The 21,947-nt window shown below is 51.4% G+C and overlaps 1 protein-coding gene across 2 annotated transcripts in view; it reads right to left on the bottom strand.

Annotated features, from left to right (window-relative positions):
* CORO2B (coronin 2B) overlaps positions 1 to 21,947 on the bottom strand; it is a 46,148-nt gene that overhangs the window by 10,211 nt on the left and 13,990 nt on the right. For both annotated transcript variants that reach the window (XM_076348116.1, XM_076348118.1), the window contains exon 4: positions 12,731 to 12,931. In XM_076348116.1, coding sequence (XP_076204231.1) covers positions 12,731 to 12,931 — 201 coding nt within the window. The remainder of the gene's footprint in view (positions 1 to 12,730; positions 12,932 to 21,947) is intronic.

Here is a 21,947-nt window from a genome sequence, read left to right as displayed (position 1 = left end):
CTCTGTAGGTTGCTCCAGGACGGGGCTTTTGGCCAGAGGAGATGCCTGGCTAGGTTGGGGATTGGTTTTACCCCAACAGTATTCCCAGGGGCGTCTGCAGCTGATCTGTGTATGAGAAGGGGTTTCTGCAAACACCACCCCATGGGGCTGCCTGCCCCCGGCGAGGGGGCACCACCAGCTGGGGAGCTCAGTAGGAAATCTTTGCATGACCGTCTGAAACCACGGGCAAAAGGGCTGGAAGGGACTCGAGAGGCTCCAAACCAACCCTTGGGCCTTGAGGCAGATCAGCCATCGGGCCATGCATGAAGTATTTGGTACTTTCCTCCCAAACTTTGGAAGTGACCTTGAGCAAGGTATGCATGTGTACTCCGCAGGACAAGTCCCCAGCGACTTTGGGATCATCAACACTCTTGCTTAACAATGCTAATAATCTAACCGTGACACCACTGGATGGGATCCTTCCACACGGATGGAAATCCTTGCAAGACATTTAGGGACGGTCTGGTCTTGCCATCCCAGCAGAGCGAGGACCGGCAGAGCTCTGCAGCAGAGGACGGCGCACAGCACTCAGCACAGCCTCCTCTTAAAGTTCCCATCGCAGATGGGTTGCAGGAACCCCTGCTCCTTGCAAGGACCTTGCAGGGTGGCCACCCCACTGCCCTTCCTTCTCCTGGGCTGGCTCCTTGCCGCAGCCCGGAGGTGGTGGCACGCTTGGAGCACGCAAACTAACTAGGTCAGCATGACACAGCCACTAAATATTTCATAGCCCTTCCAGCGCTAACCTTTTAACATATCGAGCTCCTGGCTCCATTAATGTGAACAAAGAAACGCACCAAGGATAACATGCTGCATTTTTACCATCCGCAGCTAAGGGCAATGGCCAGGAGTGCTCTGGGCAGCCGGATCAGGCCCAAGGGCTCACCCCTGCACCATCGCTGCTGGGAAGGTTTATTTGAATTAATTTGCTCCCAGGGAGACACGGCTGCTAATTGCCAGGCAGCCACGGTCCCCGCTGCCGCGCTGCACGGTCGGTCGCAGCTCCGGTGAACGCCAGCCAGGACCAGTGCGGGATGCACAGGCAGAGCGGCTCTGCCTGCCTGGATTCGATCAGGCAGGGATGGAGATGCAGAAAAGCATTGCACAAGGCACTGAGAAACACAGGCAAACACAACCCTCCCCGAGACCGCTTTATCAATTTAAAAATACTTTTCATAGGCATTATTATTAGAGTGAAAAGCCAGTTCTTGCTCAAATTGCTACAACAGCTCTAAGTCATCCCTTGGACACGGCCCATATATAAGATGAGAACTAGGCTGGCCTTAAAACACTGGGGACTTAGTTATACGGGTCATATCGAGGTAAAGGAAAAAAATAGGTGCCTGCTCTCACTGCCTTCAGTACATGAACAAATGGACACCTTCAGCTCCATCACTGGCTGGGTAACAGGGTCACTGGCAGTCATTCCCCTCTGCCCTTCGATGCAGTCTCTTTCAAACACTCGTTAATTCCCCGGCGTGACAGGCGCGGGATCACATCCCCGTTAGCCGGTCTGTGATGAGCACTTAACGCAAGACTGATTTCTAACTCATGAGCTTCTTTCTAATTAGGGCACGTTACACAAATTCCCTACCCATATGGTGCAGAGTTCATTTTCCCTTCGGTGATTGATACCTGCCGGTGTGATTTTAACCTCCATTAGGGACAATTTCAGGGGTGTCAGGGCAGGGATGGATGGAAGAGCCGGGACAGGGTGGCTGTGCCCGCCTCCTCCTTCAGCTGCCGACAGCATCACTTCGGCTCACTCAGAGAGCCTAAATTTTGATAATTCTGCCCATCAGCAACAACCTGGCTTAGATCTGAGCTGCCACTTCAGCCCTGGACCCTTAACTGCCTCCTGCCATCCACTAATGCATTTTCTTCCCTGCATTTACCTGGCAGCTTTGCCCCAGATAAGCATCAGTGATCGACATACACAACATTTCTGACATTATCAAACAGCTGAAAGGGCGTTTTCCTGGTTGATGCCCCAGACTTGGGTTTTATTAGTGCTATTATACATCAGTTCAGGTTTTTAGGGATAAAAACAAGCAAAGTGACTTTCTGACAGTTTTGCCAGGGTGACCCAAGCCTCCAGAGGCTCTGGATGGTGCCGCGGCCAGAAGGATGGTCCCCTGAATCCCCGCAGCCGCGCATCCCTCCTCCTGCCCCCCAGGATACTTTTCTTTGCCTAGATTACATCAAGCACCACTGCAAACACTGGAGCATCCCACAGGAAGGGCAATACATTAAAGTACGCATCACCCGTGGATTTTAAATTTTCCTTTTACTTAGTGGCAAAGACAGCTCCTTGGGAAGTCCCTGTCACACCAAACCTGGATGGTGGGGGGCAATGGCCCCCAGCATCTCAGGGATCCCCCCAAGACGCTAAGATCTCCATGCTGGGAGCCAACGGTCCCCAGGAAAAGCGAGGCCCGAGGAGGAGCATCGACTGACCAAGCGCTGAGAATATGTGGGCCATAACACAAGGGAAATCATTAGGGAAGACAAACCCTTCATTTAAATAAAGATAAAGTCTTTCCAATGCAGAGCCTAGAAAACAAATTTGATGAAAAAATTAGTTTTCCAGTAAATTGAATTTTCCAAAAGGGGTGGAGGGGCAGATTTAGGAATATGTTGCTTTTCACTGAAAACATCCTGATACCTAAAACTGGCACTCATGTTCAGCAGCTGTTTCCTTGGGGCCTCGGTACCTCGGGTGTCCTTGCTGGGCTGCGCACCCAGGAGGGGCTGTTTGCCCTGACGGGTGCTTGGGACATGGGGCGAGAGCTGCCCATCGCCTGGGGAGACCCGCAGAGCCCCTGAGTCAGCTATTGCCCTTACCCGAACTCCACTGCAAAAATCATGCCATGAAAAGTTATGAAGAAAAATCTGATTTTTCACGTTCTTTAAGTTTTCCCATCAAGAAAAAAAAATTCTGCCCTCCTTTCATAGGTGAGGAGGAGCTGGCATGGGTGGGGGAGCTCAGCCCTGTGCCTCACAGCCCTGGAGAGAGGATGAGGTGCTTTGGGTCTCATCCTGCACACAAGCATCATGCGGAGCAAAGCGTGAGCTGCAGGGATGCAGCCACTGGGACAAGCAGCCAAGGTTTGGGAAGGAAAAACCCAAAGGTGAGACACAGAAGGTGGAGGGAAATGCAGCAACATCAGTGCTTCGTTAGCGCACGAAGGTCTGCCTCCTGGCACCACCCAGTGACCCTCCCCTGAATTAATGGGATGCAAAGCACAGCTTTATGGGTCATTATATTAAGTGGGCTAGCAGACATTGCTTACCCAAACAGCTCAGATTATCTAGCTTTCCCCCTATTTTCATATTTGCATTAGCATGACGTTATTAACACACTGTCTAGAGTAGAAATTCATGCAGCAGCTGTTAAGTTCCAGGCAGACAGACCTTTTAACAGCACAAGTTAATATGGAATCACTTTAATTTTGAGCAACCAGCTGAGTGATTTCCTTTGCAAGGTAGTTTTGATGGTTTTTGTCAAAATTCATTAGGCTTTCAAGAGGACAAAACAGAGTTTGGTTACTAGGGATAGTTTCTGCCCAAGAAATCAAGAGTTTTGATTAGAATAAGTTGAAGGCAGCCAGTGTGCCCACAGCAAGGGCACACTTGTGCCCTCGCCCTTGTGCGAGAGCAGTGGCAGGTTGTGCCCATGCCCAGGACACCTGAAAGAAAAGGAGCCAAATAAAGGAAATAAAAAGAAAGAAAAAAAATCAGGGATTCATGCCATAGCTTCCCATTTAGTCATTCTTAGAGGGACCTTGTCAGCAGCCGTGCATTAAGCCGCAGTGAATCCTAATCGCTGGATCCCTGACCCCTGGCTAGAGGAAGCTCAGTGACCCAGATACCATCTCTTTAGCGAGAGCATGCTGTGCCACGGGGCGGCTCTCCGGGCTCCAGCAGCTCTGACGTTTTCCATGACATGCACTGGAAGGAGCAAACCTTCCAGCAACTGCAGCCCCTCAAAGCCCTCCCTTTGCTGGAGCGATTAGGAGGACTTGAAAAGGAGAAAGTTATTCATATTATGGCTGGGGGGAAAGGGAAGAAAGGACAATGAATTTTTTAAGCTGGTTGAATTCAGTTATTTTGCTGCTTGGTGACTGAGAAGGAAGCCTTCCCTTGGGAACAGTTGGACCAGCAGCAAGGGCAGAGCCCAGGAGGGTTGGACGCACGGCCCTGGGAGGTCGGACTGCCCTGGGAAGGGGAACACCATCACTAGGAGCAAAGCATCTTTATTCTTAGAAGCATCACTTTTAAGCACTCTAAGTCATCAAAGCGTTGCTGTGAGCGGTGTGAGCTCACGAGCAATTTTGATATCAGAGTCCATCTCGGTGAACCATCATCAGACTCAAGTGATGGGAAGCGTTATCACTTCAGACCCTCCGAGCAGCACAAGCTTCAGTCCCACGATGGCAGGACTCCACATTTGCTTTGCAACAAACCAGCAGGAAGCTCAGATAAGTCATTTTAATATATGTATTTCATAGAACCTGCTTTTCACCAGCTTCCCTGGAAATACAAGCCCAGAACGTTTCCAAATCTTCATGTTTCCTATGAAGCTCTATAAGTGTGGCGAAAACCTCTATTCAACTCTACCTTCAAATCAGTCATGCACAGAAAACTTTACAGAAACAAGAGCAACATCCATCCAGCATCAATACCAGCACCTTCAGAGCCTGTCCCTGGGTGAGGAACCTTCCCGAGGAAGAAGCACCCACCACCAGCCCCGGGGACCGGCCAGGCCAGGCAACCCTTCCCCACCCAGCAGCTTCCCCCAGATGCTCCCTGATCCCTTATTAGCTTTCAGAGGGGGATCAGAGAAGCGCTGCCTGAGCCGTAGGGGATTTACAGGGTTTCCCAGGAAATCCTTGAGTACACCCAAGTCTCCAGTGGCTGAGATTAAGAGTAAATACATTTACTGCTGTCTTTTTAAAGAAGGTCTCTCCTACTCGAGAACCAAAGAAGAGGAAATTACACAGATTTCCCTGACACGGGGCAGATCCCTGGCTGATTTTGGTACAAAGGAAGGTCACTGCAGGTTAACTGATCTTCATCAGGAACCAAGTCAAACAGAACCAACACAAGCAAGAGAGAAATTGGACAAACCCTCAGCAGGGACCCAGAAAACCCATTGCCACGATGCGCTGCCGGCTACACATTTTCCCCACACGGTAGTGGGGACCAGTCCCAGCTGAGAGCCCACGGGAAAGGGGAGGCAAGAGGAGGGCTCCAGGCACAGCTGGGCATCACATCTGCAACACAAGCTATTTAAGCAAAAAGCAGTGAGAACTTGAATGCGAGGGGATGGGTTACTGGGCAGTGGAAGTGTTGCACCAAGAGACAGCACTTGCTGCCCCAGTCACTTGTGCAGTTGCACAGGTAATTCCCCAAGGAAATTCCCATGTGCAGGTGGAAGGGTGCTGCTATTGGAGATGTTTCTCTCCAACAACTGAATAAATATAAAGACAGATGCCTCAAGCCTTTCTCCACCTTTTCTGTTCTCCCCAGCAGCACCCCTTCTGCCAGAACACACACCCAGCCTCCAGCAGCTGCAAACCACCAGACGGCAGCGATTGCGTGGCCCCAATTTGGCCAGAGCCAGCCAAGGCCGAGGAGATTGGGCAACCACACCTGCTCCCAGCAGGACCATCCCCCAGGAGGGGTGGAGCACACAACTGACCTGGCTGGAAGCTGGTCCAGGGATTCTCAGTAATATAAATCCATGAAAAAAAACAAAACAAAACAAAGAAATCCACGCATGCAATCAACAATATTGTTCATCAAAACATCAATTCCAGGCACTGGAAATGTCTGAACGTGCTTCTGGGTCCTGCAGAGAGTAACCTGGTTGTGAACACACTGCCAAGCTTCCTGACTGCTCCTGTGAATGAGAGCAGTAAGTAAAACGCTAAGCCAAGAGCCAGCTTTCTAGTAAACAAATTCTAGAGGCTCAGCTCATGTTCTGGCACCTTTGAGTGAAGAAGCTATTTAGCCAGATGTGCAACTCTAGGAAAATAACACCACAAGTGAGAAGTGCCGCCCCTTTTCCCAGCCTGTCACACCTGGGAAATTCAAACAGGGAGGAGAGGGAGATGTGCTCTCTGCATCCTCCAGCACCTGCTAAAACAGTGTTTGTATTCTTTAAACAAGCAGTGGAAATACGCAGGGGTGTGCAGAGCCAGGCAGGATTTCTGCTTAGTCCTACGGATTTTATTGGCTGTGCATCTCCCACCCCCTTGGGTCCGCGGGCACCTTCCCCAGCCAGCCTCGCCACGGGGAGGGGGGCGGAGAAGGGGAAAGCGGGAAAGGCTGCAATCCAAGCAGGTGTTAGTGACTATCCTCTGTACAGCAAGCACTCTTAGCCATCCTCTCCCCTGGCAGAAGCTGCCCCTGCGCAGCCCCACCAGCGGGGCAGCCCGACAGCATCTCTGCCTCAGCCTCCACGCCATGCTCCTCGAGCAAACATCACAGGTATCTGTGCCTCAGTTTCCCCAGGAGTCACGATGCTATCGCTGCCTCTGGCAAACTCCATGTTCAGGGGTGCTTTGGGATAAACAAACGGTCCCAGATTTACCAGGTTACTTGCCATAAAAAATTACATCAACTTATAGACGACTTAGTTACTCTTTTTGTTATACAACTAAACCATGCAAGTCATAAAGCAGGAAAAGAAATCAGCATTGCTTAATGCCATTTTTGCCAGGATGAAGATTTAAATATCAGTTACTCCCCTTGTGTGGATAGAAATACCGTTAAGTTAAATATAAATACTGTTGTGGGCCGTAAGCGTCCCATCTTCTGCCCAGGCAGAGGGCAGCCCCCCGCTGCCTGCGCTTGGGGTAACTATCAGATGAGCTTCTCCAGCCGCGCTGGACCCACAGAGCCCTGTGGCCCTAAAACCCACAAAGCAATGCACACAGCAGCTTTTGACAAACAATTTGCACAGATTAAAACCCCAAAGCCTTGCTGCAGAAGTATTTATCTGCACCATAAAAGCAGTAGCCAGGCTCAAGCTTGTTAATTAAAAAGACAAAAGCCCATATAATGTCCCTGTTAAATTGGATTATAGACACTAAAAATAAATCCATGTTTATTGGTAACAAAAAGCCACTTTTCCCCAGTGGGGACAGGGTTTCTCTCTATTTTAACCGGCAGAGGGGGCAGGCAATTGCAGGCAGGGCTGCACTGCGATAGCCCAGGCAAAGCCGAGCTCTCGCTTCTCCAGGCTCGACCCCAGGCTTTGCTGCAAATGCAGCAGCACTAATGGGGGCAAAATCCATATTTCCCCTCCCAAGCCCCTGTTGGCCCAAGGACTCACGTTTTCAAGCCTTGTTTCCTCCTCTGATCCACCACCAGCTCTCAGGGCAGCATTAAATTTTTATGCTGACACTTTTTGACTGATCCAGGTGCTTAAAACCAGCCAGAGCCCAGGTCTGGGCTTCCCACAGCTGCTCTCCTGTTATCTCCTTGATAAATGCAGGGACTTCAGATTGTGCTCCCATGCGGAATAGTAACGCTGAAGTGTCAGCTTTTTTGTAAGCCTCAGGTCTTTTTTTTTTCCTGGCCAACTCTAGGTTAAAGGAAATGTCTCCTGCAGACTAAAATCAGATAGAAAAAAATTCACAGAAAACAAAAAAGTAGTACAGACCAAGACAGTCTCCTGTGTCCTGAGTTTAAAGGTAGAAAAGCTCCAAGGACAAGAAAATTGATTCATAGTACAGAGAAATAGAGAAAATTCTGTATTTTTTCCTGCAGAAAACCTCCCAGTAGTTTGAAGCGCAGCAGCTCTGAGAAGCAAGCAAAGCAGCTGTGTGATGAGCTTGCCCATTCTCTGCCCAGCCTTGGCAAGTAGGTGTCCCCGCAGAGCGGGGCATGCACAGGGGTCCCTTGGGTGATGCCATGAGCACACAGGCAGAGCAGATGCCACCAGGACCTTGAGCCAAGACAAGCCATCCCAGAGCCAGGGTGGGCTGCCTGGGGCACACAGCCCACTCCTCCTGCTCACCAGCTGCCACCCTGGCACACAGCTGGCAGGGGGGCACCCACGCAGGTTATTGCTGTTAACCCAGCGCAGACAAGGGATGGTGACACTGCTCCTTGCGATACAGGGGCTGTTCCTCTGTTGTATCCCTTTGTGCTGGGTAACAAAGGGAGAGGCAATACCTGCAAGTGGTTTCCTGCAGCACAACTCAGGCTTTGTCCGACTGCTGTCCCTGCCTCCCCAGGGCTGCTGGGGAGGTTTGGGACCTCCATGGGGATTAGCCACAGGCTAATCACCTCCATGGGCTGTCCCTGTTCCAGGCAGGCTTGTACAGGGCACCATGGTAGCTCATCTGCCCCCACAGCAGCAGAGATGGACATCAGTGTCCCACAGGGACACAGGGGGGCTCAGGCCCCCGCCAGGCCCACAGGACCTCCCTGCTCACACCTCTGCACACCAGGGCATACACCATCAGCACAGCCATCCATCACCGGCAGCAAGGCAGCCCTGCCCACAGTGGGGTGAGGGACCTGCCCCACGCTCAGCCCCACGCCATGGGCAGCTCGAGCAGCTCACACACAGCCAAACACAGCTACAACAGGCAGTGCCAGCGTGAGCAACAACTTTGGACTTCAGCTTCCTACGTGTAAACAGAGACTCCCCTTTCCTGCTCACTGCTTCCTTCAGCCGTGCAGGCAGATAACATTGTCTGGCTGTGGAAAACAAGCTATCTTCATCCCCTGTAGAAACAAAAATCCTCCTATTGCAGCTTGAGTGATGCCAGCTGCCCTTCTCCTGCAAAGGCTGCCCTCAGGGGTCCCTGCAGCATCCCATAGCCACCCCAACAAGCTGCACAACACACCACCACTCCACCCTTATAGCTAATCCCTGCATACCCCCCCCGCCCCAGCCCAGTTTACATGAAGCCAACTAAATCAGGCACAGCTGAGACAGATCCACATACTGCTGGAGCTGGTTTTTCCCCAGCTGTTTTGGTCAGCCCAGGACCAGCAAAGCCTTGGTGCTGCCCAAAGCACACGGGCTCTCCAAGCTTCCTTGGTGCTGGTTGTTGCAGGTGAGCTGCAGCACAAACACACCAGTTTATTTTTTGATTTAATAACTGCTGCCAAAAGCTGTCCTGACCCTGGGACTGGGAGGAGAGCACCTCTCGGGCTTCGGGGCTGCAATTGTAGTATCTTCAAAAACCGCCACGTATTTTGTCCCTTCCCTGGCCAGTGCGCTCCAGGGCTCCCCACGCATTTGGATAAGGCTAAAGCATTTTGGAGACTAAACAGACGGAAGCTGAAGACAGCAGTTTAGGGATGGAAACCCCCTGGGAACAGGAGAGCGGGTGCTCCTGGGGCTGCATGGCCCCATCCCGGCTCTGGGGTCACACATGGATGCGAGAGCTGTGGCTTTCCTTTCAGAGGAACAGAAATGCTTCATCGCTACCGATAAAAGCCTGGAAATGCCACGAAATGCACCCTGGAGTGTTTGAAAGCCCAGAAGAGGCAAAGGCTCCTCCATGTGTGACTTTGTGCTGTTGATGATGTTGATGGCAATGCTGGATTTCAGTGTTGGCATTAAGGGATGTGCAGCACTGGAGAAAACACTGCTGTTTGGGCTGTAATATGTCCGATCTCAGATTCTCCCAATTAAGCACATTCTCTGCTAAAAAAATGTAGCCACACCATTCCTGATGTTTCTGGGATTTTTGCACAGATTTTTTAAAAACAGAGCCCAAATCTGGCTTTCCTATAATTTCACAGGTCCTTCTCGCTCAGCCCCTCTCTGTCCACGCATCCCTTTACAAGGCAGAGAGTACGAGGGATGGCTCGCAGAGGGATGGCCGGTGCCGGGAGCGTGTCCGGAGCAGATGGAGCAGAAGCATGGTCCATGTTGGACCACAAATGGGGACTTAATTTTACTGAGCTGCTTTCCAGCAGAACTGCACCGTCCGAACAAGATTGGATTTTGCTCGTGATGACGGAGCTCAACCCATTATTACTGACTTAAAATACACATTTTCGATGTGGTGTCCTCTCCCCTTCAGCTGAAGTCTGGACCAAATCTTTCTGTCGCCATGGTTTGGGGAGCAAATCATTGTCTTCTCGAGCCTCAGCCCGAGCACCAGCACACAAGCTCTCCTTCGCCCACTCTCCATGGATATTTATAGCACAAAACCTTTGCAGTGCTGGGGAAAGGCTGGTTCCCAGTGGCCGAGGCTCCAGAATTTGGGATCCTGCCCCAGCTCTGCTGCAGCTTGGGGTGGGGGGACAGGCTCAGGGAGGACGGGGGAACAAAACGCAGCCGTGCCCCATCTTTCCAGCCCACGCAGCCTTGCAGAAGCGGTTGCACATCCCCTTGATCGCTACGTAAATGCACAAGGAACCAGCATTTCTGATGTGCAGGCAGAGGAACATATGGCCCAGCATATGAAAATGCATTGTCACTCGAAGCATAAAGCAGAGGGGTTTCTGGTGAACATTTCTGAGCAGAACAGAGGGCAGAAATGTAAAAAAATAAAAAAGATGGCAGCAAATCAAATCCTGAGTAGATCTGAAATATCTAGGTTACCTTAATTATGTTCAGCTAAATATGGATGCCAATTAATTAGAGGGCTGCTGATTTCCAAAGAAAATTAGTTTACTTTTAATGAGCTAATCAGTCCCTATTTAAAAAAAAAAAAAAATTATTAGATTGTACAAAGGCGTGTGCAGCCACTTGACACGGAGTGCCGAGGTCTGCTCTGGCTGGGATTTATTTGGTGCAATATTGACAGGATTTCCGCACGGGGCTGACGATCCCTTTGGAACAGGTTGCAAATGGCATCGTGCTCCCTCTGCTCTTATCCCACTGGGACTGGGCTATGTTTGCCAGAAAAAAAAGGTAATTTGCTGGCAACACCAGGTTATTAGCTCAGGATTTAGGACCACGAGCAAGTGGCGTGTGGACGGGCATCCTCCCAGCTTGGGCTCGGTGGCATGGGGAGGGAGGCAGAGATGGGGCTGGAGTGCTCCAAGTGCTCAGACAAAGCTCCTGTTTTTTCGAATATTAATAAGAGTCAAGCTGTGCGCTGCAATTAAAATGCTAATTATAATTTCTTCCATCTGTAGCTGACTCTACTCCAGAAATTAAAGAGAAATTCAGAAGAGATGTGAACGTTACATGTCTAGAGAAGTGTCTAAGAGGAATGCCAGGGCGTGGGGAGACAGGGTGCGGAGGGGCTCAGAGGGGAGGGCTCCTCCATCCCACCACGGCCGGCTCTGCCAGCTTCCCCTCCTGGCTGGAAATCCCAGCAGGTTTGGCACTGCCACTTTGCTGTCTGGGAGCCTGAGAGACAACCATCTTCTCCCCATGCATGTCGTATGTCTTTATACGCGGTGTGTCTTCAAGTTACATGGGGTAGGTGCATCCTTAAGGGGAGTGAGTGCAGCTCCTCCGATGTCAAAAATGCTCCCGAGAACGAGTGACTCAGTCCTGTGTCCCCTCCTGCAGCCCAAGAGCCGTGGGCTGAGGGCAGGATGCCCGGGGATGGGATGCGGGTACCAGCTCGGAGCTGCCGGTCCACACACTGGAGCACTGGCAGGAGAGCAGCAGCATCAGTTCAACCGTGGTACAGTTCCCTGCGCTCAAGTTTCGGGAGCAAAGCAAAGGTAATATTTATTTCATGTTCAAGGTCGCTGCTGCCCGACTTTTCCTCCAAGAGACGCAGCTCTGCGTCTGTCACGGGGACAAGGCTCAGCCAGGAGCTACCGCTCCCGCCAAGCACCGCTTTCTGCACACCAAGTGCGGTCCCGTGGGACAGTTTCTGAAGTATCAGCTGAATTTCTGGGAATTTAAAATGTAATGAGCAAGAGATGTGCAGATTTATGTGGATACTCATGCAAAGAGCTGGGGAAAGTCTTAGCTGGGGAAGCAAAAGCACAGCATGGTGGGGAGAAAGGATACGTGCTGCAAACAGGATTGATAGTGCAGAGGTGTATGTGCCACTTCTCCCGTGCAAAGTGCTTTAGATGGGTACAGCTGCAAACCGAAGCCCAGAGCCCTCTGCACAGCACACGGCTTCTGGGCATCGGCTGCTCGTAAGGGGCTACGGCTTGGTGATGGAGTCTTAAAAATAAATCCTGCGTGAGGCGGCATCTGCTGCAGTGCAGAAAGCAAAAGCCCCTGGGGTTTTGCAACAGGAAAACTGCGTGCGCAGCTGTGCTCTCCCTCTCAGGCTGTCCAGGGCGTGAAATCTGAGGGCTGAGATTATATGGACAAGCTCAAATAAAGGGCAAGGATTGCTACCTGCTCAGCAGGACAAGGGGCTCCAGGGGGACTCCCCTGCATTCTGGGAGCTGTGTTGGTGAAACACTGGGGTCACAAACCCAAGTGACCTCTGCCGCTGCGAAGGGGCAGGTTGGAGATGTGCTCAGCGCCCACCCTGCCAGCATGAGCTCACTGAGAGATGCCAAAAATGCTTTTAATAAATGTTTCATTTTCTTCCTAAAGAAAAAACTCAATTCACTAAGGCAGCTGTAAATCCTCCCTTCTCCGCACAAGAAAACCGCAGTAAAGGACAGCAGAGACTTTGACACATCCCGCTGCAGGAGGAGATTCCCGGGATGGAGCGTGCATCTGCACACCTGCGCTTAGGGACCGGCTCCAGATCGGAGTCACCTCCGCCGGGGCCAAACATCTTACCTGCTCAAGGGGGATGACGAGGAAGGAGCCCCCACCGGCGCTCTCTGTCACGATGGCGAGGAAGCGGGCGTTGACGGCGCAGAAATGGTTGTCATGGACGTTCTTGGTGATGGGGATGCCATCAAAGCAGTGCTCCCGGCTCGCCACCTTCCCGTAGACGTTCCGAAACTTGGAGCTGCGGTACTGCGGGCGCCATGACATCTGCGGGGCAAACGCAGAAGGCTTAGCCTTCCGAAAATACCCCACCCAGGCTGTTTCCCAGTTGCTTTCCAGTTTCCAACCTGTGCTGCAACAGGGATTTTGCCTGACGAGGCACAGCAGTATTGTGGCAGCTCAGATCTGCAAATATAACGCCCTTGAAAAAATGTAAGATGTCTCCCTGGTGCAAGGTACAATTCACAAAAGGCATTAAAAGGCTCTCTACTGTTGCAAAATTTAAGCTGATCTCCTTTTCAGCATGAACTGCTTATCTAGAACACACAGCACTACTACTTCATGTGCATATGACAAATGAATTAAGGCTTTTAATGTGATGACTTGGAAATGGATTGGTCCGGACCACATGAAAGCATGCATCAGGGCAGAATAAGAGCACTTAGGCAGGGAGTGAGCATCGGAGAGCTGGTACATGTTGTGTTCAGCTGTCTCAGCTTATTTTGCACGGGTCTCCCCACGTGGGCTAACCCATAGCATCACGGGAGCGCTTGCTGCAGGCTGGCTGCCATTGCTCCCAACAGTGAGATGCTCCCAGGGATTCCACCAGCTGATCCCGGCAGACCAGGGATCCCAAGGACCCACTAGCTCACCCTGCTTCCCCATAGCAAGTCCAAGCGCTGCAGATGCATGCACAGGAATGAGTGCGCTTTCGCTTGTCCTCATTACTTTGCTTTTTCTAAGTAAAAAGAAGACTGCTTTTTTCATTTCAGTCTTCTTTTGAACATTTCTTATGGTAGCACAAGTGTTCATGATAAAATCTATAAAGATTTAAGGCACTTTGAGTGTGCAGAAGAGCATAAGCGTTTAAGCCACCTTAGAGCAACATAAGTACTCGGCTCTACCCAAACACACGGTAATTGCATGCCTGAGGACTCGTAGCCGCTCACATCTTCATAACCAGCATCTATTGACAAAAGCGTGTTGTACTGAAACACTGGGCCATCTGCTGAGAGCATCTCTAAGGGTGGGGCAACACCACAGAAATGCTCCGGTGGCTGCTCTAACCCTGAATAACTCCAACTGCGTCCCTGCTTCACCCCAAACTCAACACCACGGGCACACAGTTGGGAGCACCGTGTGTCTGAGCAGCATCTCCTGAATTTGAAAGGGGAATGCTTTAAGACTGGAAACAGTAGTGTTTCCATCTCTAACTCTTACGAGCAAGCCCAACAGCAGGATTAACTCATGGCTATGGGGCAAAAGGCAGAGTGAGGAGCAGCAGAGGGTAATAGCCTGCACCGTGCATTATAGGGCTGATGTCAAGGGACATGTTGCAATGACCTCGTGCGAGCAGAGCCTCGCTGTGCCGATATTCCTCGCAGCATCTGACACCCTGCCTGCAGGAAACCTGTGTGAGGGAGGCTGCGGGGCTGCCTGCAGACCCCACCGCCCGATCCCACTGCACTGCCTTGACCCCGTATCCACCCATCACACCCAAAATCCCAGCTGTATTTTCCATCCCACCAGCAGCACACATGCTGGGAGCATCCTTCCGAGGATGCACGGCAGCACCAGGGCTGCATGTTTGCCATGGAGGCGATGCTGTCAGCAATCCCCAGGCTGCAAGGAAAAAGGACACAGATCCTTGAGGATTTAACCCGAAACGAGAGCAGAGAGGCATTTTTGGCTGGAAAGGTTTCTGCTCTGAAAAAATGCAGACTCACGTCCAACAAAGCGCTGTGAATCTTTGCCAAACCTACCCAAGCGGTCAGAGCCAGGCAGGGCAAGGAAAAACACCCCGACCGCAGCCTGAGGAGTGGCTTTCAAGCGTTTCACTAAATCTTACATTTTCTTTTGTCTGAACAGATGAGTTTTCATATTGAAATTAAATTTTTTATAATGTTAAAAAAGCACAAAAATGTACTTTGGTATTTTTTAAGCTCTCAATTTGCTCCACGATCCCAGGACTTTGCTCTCATTTCTGCCATCCCTACGCCTCTGCTCCAGACCTATTGCAAAAAAGCCCCAAATTCTACCAGAAGGGCCATTTGCTCAATCCTTCCCCCACTAAACTTTTCAGATGCCTTGTAGCGTATCCCCACACAGGAGAAAACCCACGGACCCCCCCCCGGAAACCCCTCCTGCCACACGGGGGTAGCAGAAAAGGGGCTCCCACTATTTTGTGCATCCAGAAATTCAACTTAACAAGTTGCTGCCAAACGAAATGCCAGCACAAACGAGCTCCAAGCAGCCCAGAGATGTGTTTTTACCCTTAACGTGGATCCTCACACGGGTGCTATAGATGCTCCCCACCTGCTGCGGTTCCCAGCCGCGAGGGCCATGCTGCTTGCAGGACCTCAGCACTTTCGCATCTCTTTTTTTTTCCCAGCCCTCCCTGTTTTATTCTTTCACCAAAAACTGGGCAAGTCTCCACTCAGCCCCCGCCACCCCGGGAGGAAGCAATAAGCTCAAGTGCCCATTTCACTGGAGAAATCCAGAGTTTCTTTCCTTTAACCTCAGTCAGTATTTCCTGTAAACAGTGTCACATCGCCCCGCGGCCCCAGGGATGCAGACAGCCCGGAAACGCCGGCAAAATCCCTGGCAAGGGGCTCAGGACTGCCCAGAGCTGGCATTGTGCGGCAGGCGGCTCCCAGCCGGGCCCTTTCCTGCAGATTTCTGGTTTTGGCAGCCGGCGGAGGCTTTCCCGCGCCAGAAATAGCTCCCAGGCCGCGTGGGAGAGCTGGGGACCTGGAGGGGCTCGCGGGGGTCCCAGCCCCACCAGCTGCAGGGAGCATCAGCCTTCGGATGGAGCTCTGCGCCGGGTGCTGCGGTGCGGGAGGAGGGGGGAAAAGCAGCTGATGGGACACTTATGCATCAGTGTTGATTCTGGTTTGAAAAATAAAAAGCTCAGCATCCTTTGCCCCTTTGTCTGGCGCCGAAGCAGGCTGCTCCTGCCGGCATTGTGTCCCATTGTTGGAGCAAGGTGCTCAAGAGGGGGACGGGCAGGAAAAGTCCACTTTCAAAACACCTTCACGTCTGGTCCTTCAGCAGATGGCTTCGGCAGAGGTTGTGTTCTCTTGCTGGAAAGTGTCCCAGGGAAAGCAGTGTCTTGCTCTGCCGTGCTGTTTACAGCTCCGGGTTTGGCATGTGGAGGTGCTGCCGGCACCGGAGGGATCTGCCCACCCTGGGCTGCCACGCTCTGCCCAAACCCCTTTCCCCGTGGAGCCCACTGGGCTCCAGGAGGCATTGCCTACAAATAAAAACCTAGAAATACCTTCTGGCTGAGGAAAATATCGCTGGTTTCTATTGCATTATCCCATTTGGGGTGTTTTCGTGAGTGATGTTTCAGTTCTGGATTGATGAAAACTGAGTTTCCAAGCAGATGCCAGCTTTATTTTTCCATTTAATTTTATTATGTATTCCTCCATTTATTTTTCCCCACTATATATACTTAAACCTTCTCTTTGAAGCTAGTGTCATCTCATGGGGCTTCCAAGCATCCAGGGGATGGGGGAAGGAGCAGGAGCCCTTTGGTTTCTGCTGGCAGCCCGTGGTGGCCGCAGCACTGAGCCCGCGGCAGCGCCGCTGGGGACACCACGGCTCCGATCCGGAAAGACTTCCCTGGCACCTGACTGTTCCCGAAGGATGCGGACAAGAGCACAAGCCCACGCACAAGGCCACCAAGTGACCTAAGGGGTGCCAGGAAGAAGGAAGTCAATGAAAAACCAATGTGCAAAGGGTGATGCCCTGCCCTTACGCTGCAAACACGGCTGCCGACGGGTTGCATGTGGGAAGTCAATGAAAAACTGTTGAAAACAAGTCGAATTCTCTAGCCAGGAGGATGAAAATGGGAAATAGTTTTGTTATTTACTCATTTCTTTTCCCTCCGCGTATTGCTTTGCAGAGTCCTTCGCTCCCCAGGGTTTCTGGGCTGGGAGGGGGCACGCTGGAGTTCGGTGCTGGACAAACATCCTATTTCCTGGCCGAGCCAGCGAAGGCTTTTGAAGATGAGGAAGGAATGGAGAGGAGGGTGGATGTGGGGATGCTTCGAACACCAGCGGGATGCTGCTCAGCGTTCCCTGCCGCTGCCGAGTATTTTGCAGGTGGTGCTGACATTTCCCAGCCGGGGAGGAAAACAGCCTCTTCCCCAAAGGAGCTCGACTCGGGCGAGACAAAGCGGGAGAGGAAAGGCTGGAAAAAGCGACCCAGCCGTGGTCCCATGCTGGCCCCTCTGCCCTTCGCTTCCTCCTGGGGGGACAGCAACGGCGGCTGGGGGTTTTGCATGGGTGTTTGCATGCGGAGACCGAAGTGTCTCATGTCCCACGGGGTGTGGGGAGAGGTGGCCGTGACTTGGCTGTGGTGGCATGGTTGTGGCAAGCCCTCCATGTGCCAGGGGACAGGGACTTCCCCAAAACTTAAAGAGAAACATTGCATTTGCTGCCTTCCCCTTGAATTTAAACCCTTGCTCCATCTGCATTTCAGCGACCGTGGAAATGAACAGCATTTCAAACTCTCGGGGTTTTTGTTCCAAATTTCTTTTCCTTTTTCTCCTCACTTACAAGCTATTTGCGGGGTTTTGACGTAAATTTTGCAAAATTGTGTCTGTTCAGAACCTATCGTTTCCATTGCAAATTATTTTACCCCTACAAATACCCTTCTCTCTGCTCTAGAGCAGAAACATGAAAAAAAGAAACTCAGGGTGAATTCAGGGATGCTTGTGAGCCCCCCAGCCATCACCCCCCAGCCGGCGGGCGCGCTGCTGCCGGCTGCTCTCCGGGAAGACGGAGGATGCTGGAGGACAAAAACATCCTGCTAATTTTAGCTCCTGTGTGCCGCTTGCCCTGGTGCACTTGCATGAAGCCGCAGATGTCCACGGAGCCCCGGTCCGCCCTGGCTGAGATCGAGCTCCCGGCAGTGAGGGACCAGCTCCTGTCACCATGCGATGTGCCACATCCAGCAATTCTGGAAGTTATTATCCAGAGCATTTGCAATCCTACATATATATAATTTTTATGAGACTCGCTTTTTGAGTAATTCTCTACATTCTGCTGACGCTAACGTGCATTTTTATTTTTCCATCACCTCAGTCTCAATGGCTCAGAGGCACTAAAAAAATATTATTGATTTATTGGAGTCATTTCCATCCATCTCCAGAATTGGACTAATTTGCCACCATTTCCAAGGTTCACTCTAGTTCTGCATTATTCTTGGACTCCAGTTTTTCCTTTCATTACAAAACTCCCTTGTTTCGGGTTGAGCAGAACTTACATAAAAACCGAGAATACTATAAAGCACTTTGAAGTAAGGCAATAAAATAAATCACATCCCCAATCACGACATTCAGCATCAACATTAACCTCATGAAACAAGCAGCAGCAGAGAAATTCTCCGCTCTGCTCCGGCGTTTTTAGGCTCGTTGCAATGTTTTACTTATTTAAGTGCTTGAGGGGAAGAGTGTGTCCCAAAATCCCAAGCTGGAAGTTGGAAATCTCCTTTGTAACAACAGTTAGAGCAGAAAATGGGTGAGCTGAGATGCCCTGAGCAGCGATACAGGCCAGTGCAGAGCATCTCTTTCCCTTTCCTCCCCTACCCCTGCTCATCCCCGCAGCCCCGGGGAGGGGCAGAAGGCAGCCCCGGGGAGGGGAGGGTCAGGCAGCACTGCCATCCCGCTCCTCCTCTCCAAACAAAAGAACAAAGCAGCTCATTGAGGTTTCGTAATCAGAGCAACGGTATCTGCCACCGCCGGGCGTCAAGCCGGGCACCCAGGCTGGGGTGAACATCTCTCGTTTAGCAAAAATATTTCATTAAAGGAGAAGTGCAGAGGAGCGCCAGGTTGTTTCTGTGTGTCATTGCATTGGTTTTGGTGCTGTTCCTCAAAACCAGAGGAAAACACACAGACCTGGAGGTGGGGAAAGACCCCAGGAACAATATTATAGGCAAGGAGCCTGGCGTTTGCAGCTCCGGGTGAAGCCTGCTGCGCTCCCTGGCACCTTTGCAGAGTTGCATTAATATCTTACTCTGACCCTGCTCCACTGCAAAAGCAGATATGGGGAGAAGATGGACAGGAGCATGCAATGTAGGTCAGTTAGCAAGAGATTTTCCACATACAATAGGGCTGGATTAAGGTGACGATGGTGAGGAGCGGCTGCAGCCTGTACCAGGGAAGGGACGGGCAAGTTTTCCTCTCTGAGAGCGCAGGCTTGTCCGTGCGTGGAGGCTGCAGAGGGCTGACTTCCCTCTTTTCCCCCATCTATCCTGGAGGCTGCAATATTGCATCATGTATCACAGGGCTGACACATGAGCAAGACATGGAGGCATCCGCCTGAGCGGTGCGGGGAGCTCCCCAGGACAAGGAGCAAAGCAATCCTGCGGCTGCGGAGGGGTCAGAGCTGCCCCATCCTGGGCACCCTACGACCTCCTGCTTCTTGCAGGGTGGGGAAATAAGCTTTTAAGTGGGTGACTCAGGCTGCCATTCAGTTTTATAGCAGAGAGCAGCTTCAGGAGCAATTGCATTAAAAAAAACTAAACAACTTTTTATTTTGCAGGTTTTTCTCTAGGATGGAGGACTGGTACCCGCCCCACAGCCCCCATCAGCCGAGCAGAGCAGATGCCGTGGGGCAGACGGATCTGACCCACGTGTCCCAGCAGCACGCACAAAACCCACGGGGCGCAGTTCTGCCCACATCCCCCTGGAACGGCACTGCCATTTGCCTGGGAAAAAAACAAAGGAAACAAGAAGCAAAAACCCCAGCCCCTCTTTGGATGCTTTTCTGATCCTCTGGCAGCTCCAGCCTTTGCCTACCAGCAGCAGCAGGACACAGCTCTTGTCTCAATGTGTTTATTTTTAAATGCATCTTTTCAAGCATTGGGAGTCTTGGCAACAGCAGCCAGGAGGGAGAGCTTGCGCAAAGAGCCCCTAATGCTGCAATAGGCAGTTACAAAGCACAGTGGACTGTAATCCCTAAAAAAATCTGTATATCCTATATATAGCACCGTTTAATCTGCTTCAATCATGAAAGCTTTCAGAGTTCTGCTTTCACCTGTATGAAGCAGTCATTTTGGGGGGTTGGCAATACCCCCCCCCCAGCCCCACTGCAGCGGGAGCCCTTTCTCCTTCGCACTGTGCCCCCCAGCAGCACGCTGGGGGGGGTGACAAAGGGGGCTGTGGCACCTACAGCAGATCTTTGGGTTACCGTGATGGCACGTAGCATCTCCCATGGCCTCAGAGAGGTTTTTAATGGGAAACCAGTGCTCTTTCATCGTGACTGTCTGACTTAGCGTTCTGTCCATGGTTAAGTTTCAGGGTTACAGTTGACTAGCAAGAAAAAGATATTTGCATGAAAAAGTGTGTTGGGAAAAGGAAATCCATCACTCACTTTTTGCCTAGAAAATCTGGGGCTTTCAGGTGGGGTTTTGTGGCACTCTAGGAGACAGTGCCTTTCTGAAATCACATTATTCCTTCTTTTTATTCCTCCTCCTGGTGCAGGCAGAGGTTCTGGCGAGCATTCCTCATCTGGGGCTTTCCAGTTTTGTACGAAGAAGGCAGAGTTTTGTACAAAGAAAACCAAATACAACTGAAACCCACCCCCCCAATGCCCCTGTGCCCCCCTTGTGTGGGGTTATTTTCCCTCTCTCCTCTCCAGAGCAATGTGTTACGTTGCCTGCACATCCTTGGGAGCCACTGGGCAGAAGTTATTTTCCATCAGAAAGGCCAGTGGTGCTTGGGTTTGACATTTCGAGTATCGATCAGCCATTAAGACAACGAAGTGTTACTGGGCAAAAACAAGAGCTGCTTTTCGGCAGGTCTTAACCAAGGAGATGGCTTCTTTTGTAGGAAGCACAGGCCTGCCTGATCCCCCCCTCCCCTTCCCCAGGGACACTCCTCACAGCTCCCATGTGCAGAGATCAGGGAAGAAAACATCAAAATAGCTCACCAGGGCTTATTTTAAAGGGAAAAGCCACTACCGGACCCGGCGCCATGCCACGCTCCTGAGCACGCTGCCATGGGCCTTCCAGGACAAAGCCACCATCCCCAAAGTCACCCTGCTCTGGTCCCGATGCACCTCCACACCCGGTGGGAGCATCAGCACTGGGGCATTTAGGAGCCTCGTGGCCAAGGAGGGATTAAACCCCTTCCCAAAGGACGTGGTGCGTATTGGCCATGGACCTGGGGGGGAGCCCAGGTCCCACAACAGCCAGAGGCAGAGGACCTGCGCCTGCAGAGGGGTGGGATGAGCAGGGCTGTGCTCATAGCCTAAATCAACGCCGGCAAACAGCAAAACACCATCCCAACTCCACTACTTGGTGGGGGAGCCCCTGCAAAGCCACCTCCCCTCCCAACCCCATCCCCGCTCGCTTTGCTTGAGCAAAGCCACTATTTTTTCCACTCAGAGGGGAAAATGCATAAGCAGGAGCTGGCAGAGCCGCTCGCGGGCTGCGGCAGGACGGTGCCACCCCGAGACGTGTCCTGCCCAGGCTCCTCTGGACATGAAGGATGGGATCTGCTCAGTGCATGCCCAGCGCATTAGCAATGCATGTATGTAGGATTTATGCTGCTGGAATCCACTCCCTAAAGAAAAGCTTGAAATTAAACAGCTATATTTTGATAAGATACCCAGCATTGCCAAAATTAGTCATCAAATGCTTATTGTTCCATGCACATTAGATTAGAGCCAAACAAATGCTGATTTTAATCTCTCTAGTACTCTAATGCTCTGATGCTTCTCAATTCAACCTTGAAAATGGCTTTTGTTCACATTAATGGCTTTCATGCTAACGAGGCTCAGTAAGATTTAACATTTAGGCACATCCCGTTCTTCATTTTAATAACAATTCCACCACAGAGAGCAACACATGTTCGCAGTGTGCAGGCATAATTCAGCCACCAAACATGTCTGAAAGTCCAGATTCAGCATTGCTGCAGGATTGATGCTTCGGCCGGGGCACCCGGGTGCGTTAGCAGCCCGAGCTTGACTTAAAAGCAGATGGGCTAAGAAATGCTGAGTCTCCGGTGTAAATTAAGTGGTTTCTCTTTTGTGCCAATGGACCTTCAGAGCAGAGC

This window comes from Aptenodytes patagonicus, chromosome 10 (genome assembly GCF_965638725.1).
Source record: "Aptenodytes patagonicus chromosome 10, bAptPat1.pri.cur, whole genome shotgun sequence".
Classification (NCBI taxonomy): domain Eukaryota; kingdom Metazoa; phylum Chordata; class Aves; order Sphenisciformes; family Spheniscidae; genus Aptenodytes; species Aptenodytes patagonicus.
Note: the sequence above shows the minus strand (reverse complement) of the source record. Positions and strands in the feature narration are given on the sequence as shown.